Source organism: Sesamum indicum, linkage group LG5 (genome assembly GCF_000512975.1).
Source record: "Sesamum indicum cultivar Zhongzhi No. 13 linkage group LG5, S_indicum_v1.0, whole genome shotgun sequence".
In the NCBI taxonomy this organism is placed as follows: domain Eukaryota; kingdom Viridiplantae; phylum Streptophyta; class Magnoliopsida; order Lamiales; family Pedaliaceae; genus Sesamum; species Sesamum indicum.
Window position 1 is genome coordinate 12,363,988 of NC_026149.1, and position 13,633 is coordinate 12,377,620.

At 34.0% G+C, this 13,633-nt stretch overlaps 1 protein-coding gene across 2 annotated transcripts; it reads right to left on the reverse strand.

The window, feature by feature from the left end:
• LOC105162450 (protein O-linked-mannose beta-1,4-N-acetylglucosaminyltransferase 2) lies at positions 1 to 3,132 on the reverse strand. 2 transcript variants are annotated; one of them, XM_011080460.1, is made up of 4 exons: positions 2,789 to 3,132; positions 2,602 to 2,691; positions 2,353 to 2,448; positions 1 to 1,366 (listed from the first exon to the last, which is right to left on the reverse strand). In XM_011080460.1, exons 1-4 carry the CDS (start codon positions 2,925 to 2,927, stop codon positions 165 to 167), a joined length of 1,527 nt encoding a protein of 508 aa, XP_011078762.1. In that variant the 5' UTR covers positions 2,928 to 3,132; the 3' UTR covers positions 1 to 164. The 2 variants fall into 2 exon arrangements, with proteins under 2 accessions (XP_011078762.1, XP_011078764.1); XM_011080462.2 differs by having other exon boundaries at positions 2,785 to 2,906.

Genomic DNA, 13,633 nt, shown 5'->3' on the forward strand with positions numbered 1-13,633 from the left:
AAACCTCTACCCGTTTATTAATATTCAAAAAAGACGTAACCTTAAATGATACCAATTTAACTTACCCATGATCAAATAACGATGGAATATCAAATAAAAAACAAGTGGTAAACATAAGAAATAAAATGAGAAAATCAATGGCCACAGACACATGAAAATGTTGATCAATGGCGTAAAAGCTTCAGTGCCTTTGCTAATGTGCCTCTAAACCTATCCAAATCAATGGTCACATTCTGTTTTTCCAAGTAAATAGAGGAAAGTGCATCCCATCCTCTTGTCCGGTAAGACTTTGGATCTTTCAGAACCGGATGATCGGCTGGGTACTGTTGACTCAGAGAGCTTTCTTTCATGCTTACTTTGTATTCCAAGTACCTAATGTTCATACCCGCTGCAGGGTCCCTGAAATCAAGTCTAGCAAATTCATCAATTTCTCCGAATGGAACCACTTGAATCAGGACAGCATTCTCTGGTAGGAACACCATGTTTGTTAGCCCGGCTCCGTGTACTCCCATCAACACGTCGCAAGAATTTACGGTTTGTGCGAATCTTGTCACGTTGGTAGACACTCGAGCCTCTGCCGAGACCACCTCGTATCCCAGCTTTCTTGCCAACCTTGAGACGTGGACTTCGTTCGTCATGGCTCGTGTTCGGTTCCTGGATATGATCATGAGACGGGGCTTCTCCGTCCCGTCCCCCTTTCTTGATCTGACTGCCCTTTTTCTCTCCAGAGAGTAGGCTCGTCGGAGGAGCTGCTTGAAGTGGTGCATTGACAGCCCGGAAGGAGGTTTCGACAAAGCCGGATCAATCATGAGCTCTTTGTGAAAATTGAGGCCGGCAACCATGTTGTTGTAGCAATGGACGTGCACTTTCTCATTGTCTATGTCTACTACTTCATGTCTGGTGAGCAGGTCCAGAATTCGTCTGTATTTACTTATCCACCATCGCTTGTAATCACTTGCAAGAAAATGGACCTCCTTTTCGTAACGAAACGAAGTAGTGTATAGCGGAAACAACAGATCTGCAAAATCATGGAAATAGTTTCCCGAAAATCCAGCAACTGAGAAAAGGATAGCTGGACGCCTGTGATTTTGAGTACATTTTGGGACAGTGCCGTAGTTGTCGTCATCGTGTCCTACTATGTTTACTGTCCAATTCTTGACATCCGACAAGCCCTTTCTAGGATAAGGCTGTATGCTCCATGAATTGGTTGAATTTGATGATGAGATGCCCATGTCTAGAGGTTTTACAACAAAGATTGTGGAGGAATTGGCTTCAATCCTTATATCTCCTTCAACTGCGTAATAGTTTGCAAGTGAGTACTCTGAAATTCTGCGAAAGGACACCGCCTTCCTCGTCTCGTTCAATGCTGCAATGTGTTAGTGGGAAAAAGTTAGCGTTCAAGAAGTAATCATAGAAACATAAGACACTTTGTTTGGAGTTGTTTTTAGCTTACTTTTTAAAGATTTGGGAATATGAAATTGAAATTTGGAAAATCTCAAGTATGCATCGGGAATGTGACGAGTGTTTGATAATATATTTGGAGACGTCCAAAATTATCGAATCGGGACAAAAATTACTAAATGTTAAATTATACGATAAATTACATTAACATTTATGATGTTAGGTCTAATTATGCAGACGTCCCTTAACCTTTGTCACTATAAGAAAATTATTCAATAGTAAAAAAAAAAATTAGCATCAAGAAAATTAGCAAATAAAATTTTCTCGCTGCTAATTTATATTATCTAATACAAAAAAATTACTTGGTAATGAATTTAGCAAGGGAAATTAATTTGCTACGAGTTTAGCAAAGAACTATTTAAAAGATATATTAAATAATATATATTAGTAACAAAAATTTTACTTGCTAATTAGTTCGATGTTGATTTTAGCATCAAATTTTTCGTAACTATATATTGATAATTTTTCTTGTAGTGTGTGAAATTTGAAGTGTACCCCTTGCAGGGGTACGTAAACATAATTAATTCAGAGGTATATTTGTAAACTTTTACTCTTGAATAGAGGTACAGCTTTAGTTATAATTACAACTTCGAGGGGTGCAATCATAATTTTAAATAAATTAAAATCTATAATACAGTGTGTTTAGAATTATTTTTAGCATGTTTCAAATATTAATTAAAAAATGAAACCAAAAAAAATTATGGGCACTAATTTTAAATACGGTAAATTATATCAACACCATTTGAGAAAGCATCCCTCAAAAATTATACTTGTAATTACAAAGGATACAAAAAGTACCTGTAATTGGACTTGAGGTCCAGAAATGTCAATATAATTTACCGTTTTTAGCATATTGGGACTTGCAAGGTGTATATATATAGACATGCATACCTAACAGTTGCGAGATGAGACTTGTGTTATTGACTACCAGCATACTACTTTCAGTGGCATTAATTTGCAAGTGCAAATCTCCAGCAGCATTCCCACCTGCTCCAAAGATAAACAAAATTCACAATAAGCATCCCATGTAAAAAAAAAGAAATTCAATTTTCTATTTCAAATCTTATTGCGTATCCTATTTTAATTAACGAAGACATGCATATTATGGTGTGAAATCTTTCCTTAAATAATCATCAGTACCTCTTTTCTCGTGCTTTTCACTTGTATCTTCAATTACACGCATGTCGTGAACAGCATTGATCGTCAGCTGCAAGCTGACGGTATCGCCAACTGAAACAAGGACCAAGAATTTGAAATTACATGAGGGGAGATGAGAGTCTTGACGCAGTACTAGTACTAGAGCGACGCACAAATAGGACGTACGTACTCACTGAGGCGGACTGCCGATGAGAGTTGAACGTGGAGGAAATGCTGAATGCAGTAATGAAGCATAGAACGAGTGCGCAGCAGCCGAACCTCCTGCGCTGGTACTGATTGAAACTTTTTGCAAAGATGGGATCATACATCTTTGCTTGCAAATCTAATGGCGACTTTGCTTTGATTAGTATGTGCTACTAATTAGTAGCGACTAAAGAAATGAAAAAAGTCAACAGGAAGAAGACCCTTAATTGAAGCTATCATCATTCACGCTTTTGTTATTGCTGTGATGAGAAACTGTGCGATTTGTTGACTATGATTGGTGTTAATAATGATGTGTACATTTTTGTGGGATTTGTGATGATTATTACAAGTTGAAAATGAGGATTCTAGTCTAGTTTTATAATGATGATTAGGTGGCAGTGGTTGTTGTTAATTGGTATTGAAAGGATGGTTTCAACTAATTAATTAAAGACATCACAAAAATGTCTAGTGAAGCAATTGCAAAGAGTTTCCCTAGCATGAATCACAATGTCAATGTGCATGGACTTGAGGATGATGTATACTTCTAAACTTCTATCAGCTCTTGCCTCACTCACACTGGTTTCAATTCTAAAACTCTTGGCTTAGTAGAGATTTTTTTATTTAAATTCTATATATATATATATATAATGTGGGTGTCTGTTTATTTTGTTATTTTATTTGTTATGAAATTATTGATGTATGTGACAGTTTGAATCCCGTGTATATTCTATATGTGTCTATTTTTTTATCATTTATTTTGAAATTATTAATGAACTTGATAGATTTCTAGCAAGTTTAATCATATTGGAATTCAATTTGGTAATTAATACTTGCAAGTTAAAAAAAACTACCACATTAAGCACAAAATTTTGTTGAAAATTACAAATACGACTGGAATTTGATACGTACGTCTCCCACGAGCCCCAAATTATGCCTAGATTTGAAATTTCAGTAGATTTTATGTTTAATGTGTCAATTTTTTTGAGTTGCAAGGTTTAATCCCTGATTTGGATTCTAATAGGACTAAGATTGTCGCCCCTATAGTTACGATATGTCAAAATTGTAATTTTTACAATGTATGGCACCAAAGTATTTATAAGTGTGAAATATTTTTAAAAAAGCCAAATCTTGGCTGAGTTATTGAGAAAGTTGTAAGGGCAACTATTAGAAGGTGGCAATTTTAGTCTTGATGAATATAGCAATTAAATCCTACAATTTTAAGAAATTAGCACATTAAGGACAAAATTTGGCAGAATTTGGTATGTCACCCTCAAGCAAGCCCCAAGTTTGGACCAAATTGCAATTTACGGCAAATTTTGTCATTAATATCTCAATTTTGATTTATGGGGTTTAATCATTAAAATTGAATTCCAACATAACTAAAATTGCGACTTCCTTACGATTAAGAGATTAACATATTGTAAATTCCCTAGAATTTTGAGTACGTATGTGATATTATATGATGTAAATAGTTTCAACAAAAATTAAGAATTTAGGATTGTGAAAAATACCATTTTGAAGGAAAAAAATAACTACAAAGAAGAAAACCACGATCTTAATTGCTTCAGGGATCTTCCCCGATCCATTGATGGATCTTTTTGGGCGAGAACAGATTTTTATTTTATAAATTTCCTCGATTTGGGGACGGACAAAACCCATCTGGAACTCACTTCGAATAATATATTGAGTTTATTTAAAAGCTTCAACTTTTATTGACTTACACAATAAATAATATTTTTGATTAATTGATAAATAATAATTCAATTTTGCTGGTTAATCCCATTAGATCAAGAATCAAGAAACGTGCATGGGTTTCGAAACAAGGCGAGGCAGGTCCAGAATCCAGCTAGAGGTGGGGTAAGGTGGGGGCTTGGAGTAGGAAGGTGGTCTGGATACTACTAAAATGAACTGCGGATGGATAACAAAAACCTGCTCCGCCTTTTTCTAGTTAAGATGGTGAGGTGAAAGAGACTTTAAAAGAAGGAAAATAATTATATTTATTGCTGTCTTAATCTTTTTCCATTTTTTCATAGTGATCAAAGGGTTGCTTGAAAATCATCTAAACTAAGTTGTCGGTCGACAAATGAGTCACACAAATTTTAAGTTTGCATAAATCAATTACGAGAGTAGAAAAAATTATGGACAGATAAATTTTATATATTTAAATAAAATGTGTTACGATATTTGAAATGAAGATTGTTCTTGATTTTTTATTTCGAATGTCGATCCAAGAGCTTGATGAGTATATTTTGATATGAATGCGTAATCTCATTCGTCTTTGTTGAAAAAAATCACGAGCTACTTGAAATATAATATCAAGGTTTTTTGAGATTTTGATACTAAGGAAGACGTGGAATCTTCGTAATTGCAGAATTTCTTTGTATATATGTATATAGTGACTTTTATTTATAAACCAAACTAAATATACTACAATAAAATATAATATTAGTAAAAATTATCTAGCGATGATTTTAAAATAGTCGCTATAAATATATATTAATTAAGCGACAATAATTTTTATCTTGTCAGTATATAATGTTTAGTGAAGAATATTACGTATAAAATTATCACTAGTTACACATCATAATAACAATAATTATCTGTTATTACTAGGACATTATATATGCATCACTAATTATTTTTAACGACAACTTTTTATCACTAATTCTTGTAAGTAAAACTATTTCACAATGATAATCAGTACTAAAATCATAAAAAATTCATTATATGAAAAAATAAACATTTTTATCACTTATATATATATATATATAGTAATAATATTGATATTATTACTTGATTTTTTTATTGCTAGTCATGCCTTCTTTTGCAGTACAAAGAAGGATTATTATTTAGGTAAAACACAATGAGCTTTTTGGTATTTCGCATAATTACTAATATTTCTTTATTATTTGAAAAATCATCAATACTCTTGATTTTAACGTCTATCCAACAACTTGCCCATTTCGTCCATCTTTGTTAACTTTCTATCCATCTTTTGAGGTGACTTGACTAAAATACCCTTATGGACTATAAAATAGTTTTATTTATTTTTTAAATTTTCTAAATTTTTCCAATGGACTAAAAGGGCAAGAAGGAAATTTCAAATTGTCAGCATTTTTTACAATTTTCCAATTTTTGAAAGAAAAAGATACAAGAAGGGGAAAGCAGGCATTTCCAGGCTCCGTCCAATAATTACATAATTTTATCAAATATGAATAATAATGGTAATTTTTTAAACAATAAGAAGTATTTATAATTATAACAAATGTTATAAAAGCTCGTTATAATTTAAGCATATTATTTCTCTAGTTCAATTTGAGGTGCAAAATTAATTGTGCTTGTTTACCTGCTGCGATGACTTAAAAATTGGTGAATTGAGCAAAGTGAGTATAAGAGAGAAATTAATGCATTGGGACGTGGAGGAGTAGTTTGAAGAGAAAAGGACATCTAAACGAATCCATTATAAATAAAATGTTAATTTCCATGATTATGGTATTACCTAACATCTATTATTGCAAACGTTATTTCACTCACTACATAGACATAAATTGAAGTTATTTCCTTTTCTTTTTTACATTCTTTAACTAGTCAGTAATTTTATTGAAATATGAAGGTCGTTACGTGTGGTCGCGAATCAGGATGGACCAAAAGACATTTCGGAGGTCGTTAGATGGGGTAGCTTAATTGGTCTTTGTCCGTTATGGATCATAGACATTTCTTTCAGGTCAGGATAACTCATGTCTGACCCGCATAAGGACCCAGACAGGTAGCGTGCTGGGAAAATGCTTAGTCATTGCATGAGCACTTTGTGAGACGACACACGTTGAAGGATGGGACCCACAAAAGTACCATATAAATAACCCACGCCGTGACAATGAGAGGTACTTTTTGCAACATTACTTTTTACTCGCATATTAGATCGTTGAGTTTTCCTTCGACCCCAAACTTACTTAAGCATTGGAGTGTCGTCGTTGGGATGAACTCGATTAGCTTAATTTTCTTGTTTTATCTTCAAATATCAGATTCGGAGTGGTGACGTGAAGAGATCTAGATATTTGATCGAAATCAAGCGTGGCCAACCCGGATCACATTCCTTTTTTAAAGGGATTAATAGCATTTTACAATCCTCCACCCCCATGAAATAATAAATTGAAAAAAAAATCGTCTAAATTAAATAAAACGGCAATACCTATGGGACAGGCCCAACTTAACCATCTAGGAAGAAGCAATTAGCCGAATATTAAAGGCCCAATTAAAAAGGCTCGGTAACCCACCAACCCTACCCGCCAACATCTGAACTTTGACCCGTCAGTTTCTTTATTCTATTCTAAATTTTATTTTATTTTATCATGATTATTATTTTTAATTAAAATCGTACACCTCTAATATATATATTAGCCGTTATGGCATACATGTTTATGTATGAATATAATAAATAATTATTTATACTTTAAATATATTATAAATAAAAATAAAATATATAAATCAACACTTCACATTAAAAAAAATAAATAGATAAATTGTTTTATAAATCGTAGTTTGTGAGTAGAATTAATATTGATATATAGATAGTATAGATATATAGATAAAGGAAGAATTTAAGTAGGCATGGCTGAAAATATATAAAAATATTTTTGATATTTTAAAAAATGAGTATATGGTGTAAATAATTATTGTTTGTGAGTGAAAATAAAATTATTTTTTATATAATATAGATATATGTAAAAGACGCGGTTGGAAAAGTGCAGGGCGGGCAGCAAATTGCTTATGCATACAAAAAGAGAAACAAACAACCCCATCTGGGGGGAATTATTTTAAAAATGCAGATAAAAAAAATTAAAAATTTGAAGTGATTTAAAAAATTTTAGAAAAGTAAGTGACATCGCGATGGTTAACCGGGGTGTCACAATTGATATTTTAAAAAAAAAATTCTATGTCACCGCGGTGACATTGTTTCTTAAAATTTTTTTTTTTAATGTGCCGAACCGCGGTGATAATTTTTTTTAAAAAAAAAATTATTTTGTTTCACGACGAATTGCTGTCAACTTCTTGTTAAAATTTTAGTACCATCATGACGAGTTGTCAACCATCAAATATACTATGGAATTATGGAGTGTTCAGGTAAGTCGGGCTTAGGGCTTAGGTACATGGACGTATTCTTATATTGCTTGTATCCTTTATGTTGGTGTTGTGTATTACTATCATCACGTCATCTATCTTTGGTTTCCTTGTATCAATTCCTTGAATATTAGTTGTATGTTTCTGAAATTCAGATTCTTGTGGCTAAGTTCGTCCCATGGAACTGTTTTGTTCCTATAGGAATCTCTTAGGAGTGCGGTCTTGCAATTAGAAAGTGATTAGAAAAGGCTTATATGGAACTGTTGGTATTTGTGATTTTCGGGTTAATTCTGTATTTCAAACAATCGACTAGTGTACCCATATCTGATTTCTGTGGTGAGGTCAGGATGCAGATTTATACCATCAAATAGGAGGTGGAAAGTTGAGATACAAATGACAATTTGAAAATGATAAGATGGGCAAAGGTTGATTGCTTCATTCTAATTTGTTCATATCATTCTTGCTCATTGTCATGCAAATTTACTGATTTCATTAATTTGTAAAACTTTGTTCCTATTGAAGGGCTTGCGATAAGGTTGAGACTATCAGATTTCTTATTGTCGGCACAACTGTTTGATCTATCAATTAACGTGACATGGACTTCTGAAGATGTCCTCACAGGAAGTCATGAGTAATCTTGTCAACTCATTTTGCGTATCCTGCTCTCAGAATCTTATGTAAGTAAAATGCATTATGTGAGCACTTGGTTCTTGTTGCAATGATTACTATGTTTTGTTAATATTGCTTTCTTCTTTTCTTCCCAGTTCATAATGTAAATGATGATGATGATAACGTTTTATCATTGATGGTTCTGAATTATTTAAAGGGTTAAATTACAATTAAGACACTTTTCAAAATGTGAAGTTACACTTTCCCCAAAAAAGTTTTCAAATTACTCTTACAACTGACTCATTTTTGTTAGAATTTAAACAAAAAATATGATGTTAGTAAAAAAATTACATAAATTTTTAATTTTACCCCCTCATTTAATATTCCCATGTAATAATTTTGCACTTCTAAGGAGAAAAAGGTAATGATCTTATATATATATATATATATATATATATTTACATTTATCCCTTTGCAAATTCAAAAATATACATGGCAATGTTAAATGAGGGCAAAAATTGAATTTTATGTATTTTTTTTTTTACTAGTTTCAGCATTTTTCGTTCAAATCCTAACGAAAGGGGGTCAATTGTAAACAGAGAATTTTCGGAGGTTAAGTATAATTTCAAAATTTTTATTTGGAAAAGTGTAATTTTGTATTTTCAAAGGGGAGTTTAAGTGTAATTAACCTTTATTTAAATGTCTTCCATTTTTTCTTTTATTATTGGCATGATTGCCTGATATAAGGTCTAGTACTGATGTTTGTGTGGCTAAAGCGTTGATCCTCTCTTGGAAGATTACTCTATGAGAATCGATTTTATTAATTACGAGGAGTTTTTACCCTTATTTTTTATGATTTTGAAATTTTTTTATTTGCACAATGTCCTCTTTTCTGTTCCAGTGGCTTTCTACTAATGGTTGGAAGCATTTTAAAATTAGGGTTAATTACACTTAAACCTCTTCTGAAATTACAAAATTGCACTTCCCCCGTAATAGTTCCACAATTACACTTACGTCCCTCTCCAAAAACTCATTGTTTACATCTAGACTTCTTTCGTTAAAGTTTGGACGAATAATGCTGACATTAGTGATTCCCATCTCATAATTCTTGATTTGAAACATTTAAGGTTTCTGAACACCATCATATGCGTGATTGTATGTCGTAGTCATGTATGAACTAGGTAATTCACCTATTTTATCTATTATGTTTTATTAAATTATATTCAACGAAAAATGTAAATTGTTAAAGTCTATTTGAAGTATTAATTAAAGTTATCATTTGAAATTTTAGAATTTTGTTCAAGAAAATATTTAGTAAAATTTTATAAAATTATTATTATTCTTCCATAGAAGTTGAAAGTACATATAATCGATTCGAACTCAAGTTGAGCTTATGAAAATTTCAAAGCTCAAGCTGACTCATATCACAAAAATTTGAGCTCAAACTCACTCTTTGAGCTTTTACATTTAGGCTCAAGTTCGAACTTATCTGAAACTATCGAGCTCATTTGATTGACTATTTATAATATTCCTCTTATACGTTTTTATTATTTGTATTTTTATTGTTATAATTGATGCATGTCGCACAATTCGGATCGGGTCGCTAAACCTTGGTACCCTGAGATCGGGTCGCTGAACCCTTCTTCGAGCTTCCTACAAGTAGATCATGATAACAGAACGCATGATAGGCTTGCTGGGTAGCCCCCAGTTAAGGCACTCCGATGCTTAAGTTAGAAAAAGTAGGGTCGAAAGCAATCTAAAGAGAGCTGGTGAGATAAAAAAACGTGATAAATGCACTTGCCATAAATATTGGTATTTATAGTGTACGGTACCGCATAGGAACGTACCACATGGCATCATCTGGGTGTATGTGTGTCAGGTGATCCAACGACGATCAAAGTGGGCGGGTCGATTGGACCCGCAGCCCAACCCGACCCACGCCTTTATGCACGGATCCTGTCCTCTATTGCAAATTTATTTAAAAAACAAGGGCAATTTGATCTTTTAGTAATTATCCTCATTAATAATGTACATAATAAAATCAAAATATAATCAAGTTTACTGTATTATGTGATTATTAAATTGAACTATACTCTTATTATTAATAATTTCATAGTATTATTTTAGGCAATAATGTTATTATCGTTTGTCACTATTACTGTTAATAGAATATTTATTATGACCTAATCATAAATAAAAATATGAACAAAACGTATTTTTCAACTCATGAGGAAGTTCGAGTTTCAGCTCGACTTGATAAAAGCTCGTTATTTGATAAGTTTAATAAATCAAACTTAAATAAAGTTTTTTGATAATAAGTTTTTAGGCTCAACTTAATTTGATTTGTAATAATCAAACTAAATTAAAACGCAGTCTTCAAAACTTTATAACAATTGAAATAAATTTAAATAATACTATATTCAATTCAATTCAAATCATTTACAGCCTAGCAAATGAGACGTAGTAACGATTTAGATGTGTTAAACTAGAAGAAAGTGGATACTTCAATATTACAAAATGTTTCTTCTGTTATTTCTTCCTTTTCTATCTAAATTATTATTATTTTTAAATATATCTTATACTTCTATTCTGGGAACAAAAAAATCCAAATAGCCATCTTCGTTTCATTTTTTTAAAAGATGGTTATATGTTACATCAATTAATAAACTGACAAATATAATAATTTGATGAATAAAGTCAGAGTACAACAAAATAATATTACAATAAACTCATATTAAGCGAGATAAATATTAATAAATTTATATTAAGTAAGATAAATACCTACATATAATGCATAATGGGCTAGATTAGATCAATTCCATCTACGACTGAATTAACTCAATACAAAAATGAGCTAGTCTGGCCAAGCCCCATTGGGATTGGGTTGGTCCTAAACCAGTTCCGGGTATTGATATTTAGGATCCATCCAATCCAGTGGCTTAAGACTGCTGGTTCTTGGGCCGGCCTAGTTTTTTTTTTTTTTTTAATTGAGCAATTTTTCTTTAATAATGTATAATAGGTAAATTTTGAAAATATTAAACTGATCTTAAATCGAGCTATTCTAAAATAGTTAGTCGATTCTGAATTGACTCAACCTACTATGCACCAAAACAGGAGTCCGACATTTATGCTACAACCTGTACTCAAATCAATATAAAGCGCCGCTGCCCCACATTTTTCTCGCACGAAAAATAATAAAAAAGCGTACTTTATTACAAACATTCAAATTCTCGCTTGTTTTATTTCCACACTAAATTTGGTTACATTTTCATATTCTCGCTTGTTTTATTTCCACACTAAATTTGGTTACATTTTCATAATGTATTAATGTTATATTAGATTGATACGTATTTTTTAATTAAGTAATAATATATAGACATATGTAATTATGATATCTATACGTCATAAATTATGTAAAATTTGATTGCATTTTTATATTATATAAATATTAATGTTGTGTTAACGAGTGGCTGATATATATATATATATATATATAACTTTTTTAATTAATTAATATCATTATATTAATACATAATAATTAAATTTCTATTCACCATGATACTATTTTTTTGTTTCATTAATAAATTTTTATTTTTAAAAAATATAATGCATTAATTTATATATTTTATTTTTATTTATAATATATTTTAAAATATAAAAAAATTATTTATTATGTACACAAAACTCCTGCATGACACGACCACTTATATATATATATCAACACGAGAAGATCGGTGTAATAAAAGATATCTTCGGGGGAAATTTATTTAAAAAATGCCAAAAAAATAAATTAGTAAAGTAGGGTGAGATTAAAGACTTTAGAAAAGCAAGTGGCACCGCAGTTACTCACTGCGGTGCAACAATTTTAATTTAAAAAAAAAATTGCTTTAAGTCACCGCGGTTATCCACTGCGGTGACATTGTTTTTTTAAATTTTTTTTAATGTGTCACGTACCGGGCTCTGATACCAACTGTCACGGGCGGACTCTCTTGTCACGCAGCGGAATATATTTTTCGCCCGTGCGGCGTCTCAGGTTTCACCCAACCTTCGACCAGCCTTCGCACATCTCAGAGTTTACCGACTGTTCGTCGCGTGTCTTCGACACTGAAGCTCGCTAGCACGACATCTGAACGCATCCCTGCGCGGCACCGCGTGCCTTTGCGCTCGCCTATCCAAAATGCCCATGTTCGCCGAGGCTCTCGGCACGCACGCCTTAGCGTCTCTTAGCGGCCGGCCCCGACTAGCTAGTCTGCCGCCATGCGTCTCGCCCACAATCTCGGAACCCGCCGACGCATCCCTCGATGGCAAGGAGCATCCTCGCTCCGCCTCGGCATTACGGCGCTCCGCATGCGCCCGCAACGCCCGTCTCATGTCCAACGCACACTCGGGGCATCCTCGGCGCACGCCTTCGTCGTGGCCGCCTTCCATGCCTCGCCGAGTAGGATCGCACCTTAAGTCCGAGGCCCATATGATATGCCGACATCCTGCCTTGATCCCGCTTGGCATGCCCGACATGCCTTCTTGCCTTTTGGCATGGCTACATAATTTGCCCATAGTGCGGCGTCGCCCCACGACCGCTCATCTTAGCCAACGGACCCCCATGGACGGCTAGAACCCGATAGCGCGTGCCATGAGTTGGATCATGAGGTCTTGGAGTGCTTGCCTCGTGGCGCACGCCTTCGTCGTGGCCGTCTTCTATGCCTCGCCGAGTAGGATCGCACCTTAAGTCCGAGGCCCATATGATATGCCGACATCCTGCCTTGATCCCGCTTGGCATGCCCGACATGCCTTCTTGCCTTTTGGCATGGCTACATAATTTGCCCATAGTGCGGCGTCGCCCCACGACCGCTCATCTTAGCCAACGGACCCCCATGGACGGCTAGAACCCGATAGCGCGTGCCATGAGTTGGATCATGAGGTCTTGGAGTGCTTGCCTCGATCACCCATTCGCACGAGAGGTGTTGCCCCAAATATCTCACAGCCCACGGAGCAACCTTGCGCGTCACACGGAACCTCTCGGCCGTTTTGTGCCCAACGTAGGCCGTCCTGGCCCTACGCTGCCCGTCCGGTTCCCATGCCTTTCGGGGACTCTAAACACTCCTTT

What these genes read in the sequence shown, in the direction of transcription:
- LOC105162450 (XM_011080460.1), bottom strand. Translation starts at nt 2,927, where the DNA reads ATGTATGATCCCATCTTTGCAAAAAGTTTCAATCAGTACCAGCGCAGG. An exon ending in TCGGCAGTCCGCCTCAGTGA is followed by an intron (nt 2,692 to 2,788) that starts GTACGTACGTCC and finishes TCCTTGTTTCAG; the next exon opens with TTGGCGATACCGTCAGCTTG. An exon ending in TGAAAAGCACGAGAAAAGAG is followed by an intron (nt 2,449 to 2,601) that starts GTACTGATGATT and finishes TCTTTGGAGCAG; the next exon opens with GTGGGAATGCTGCTGGAGAT.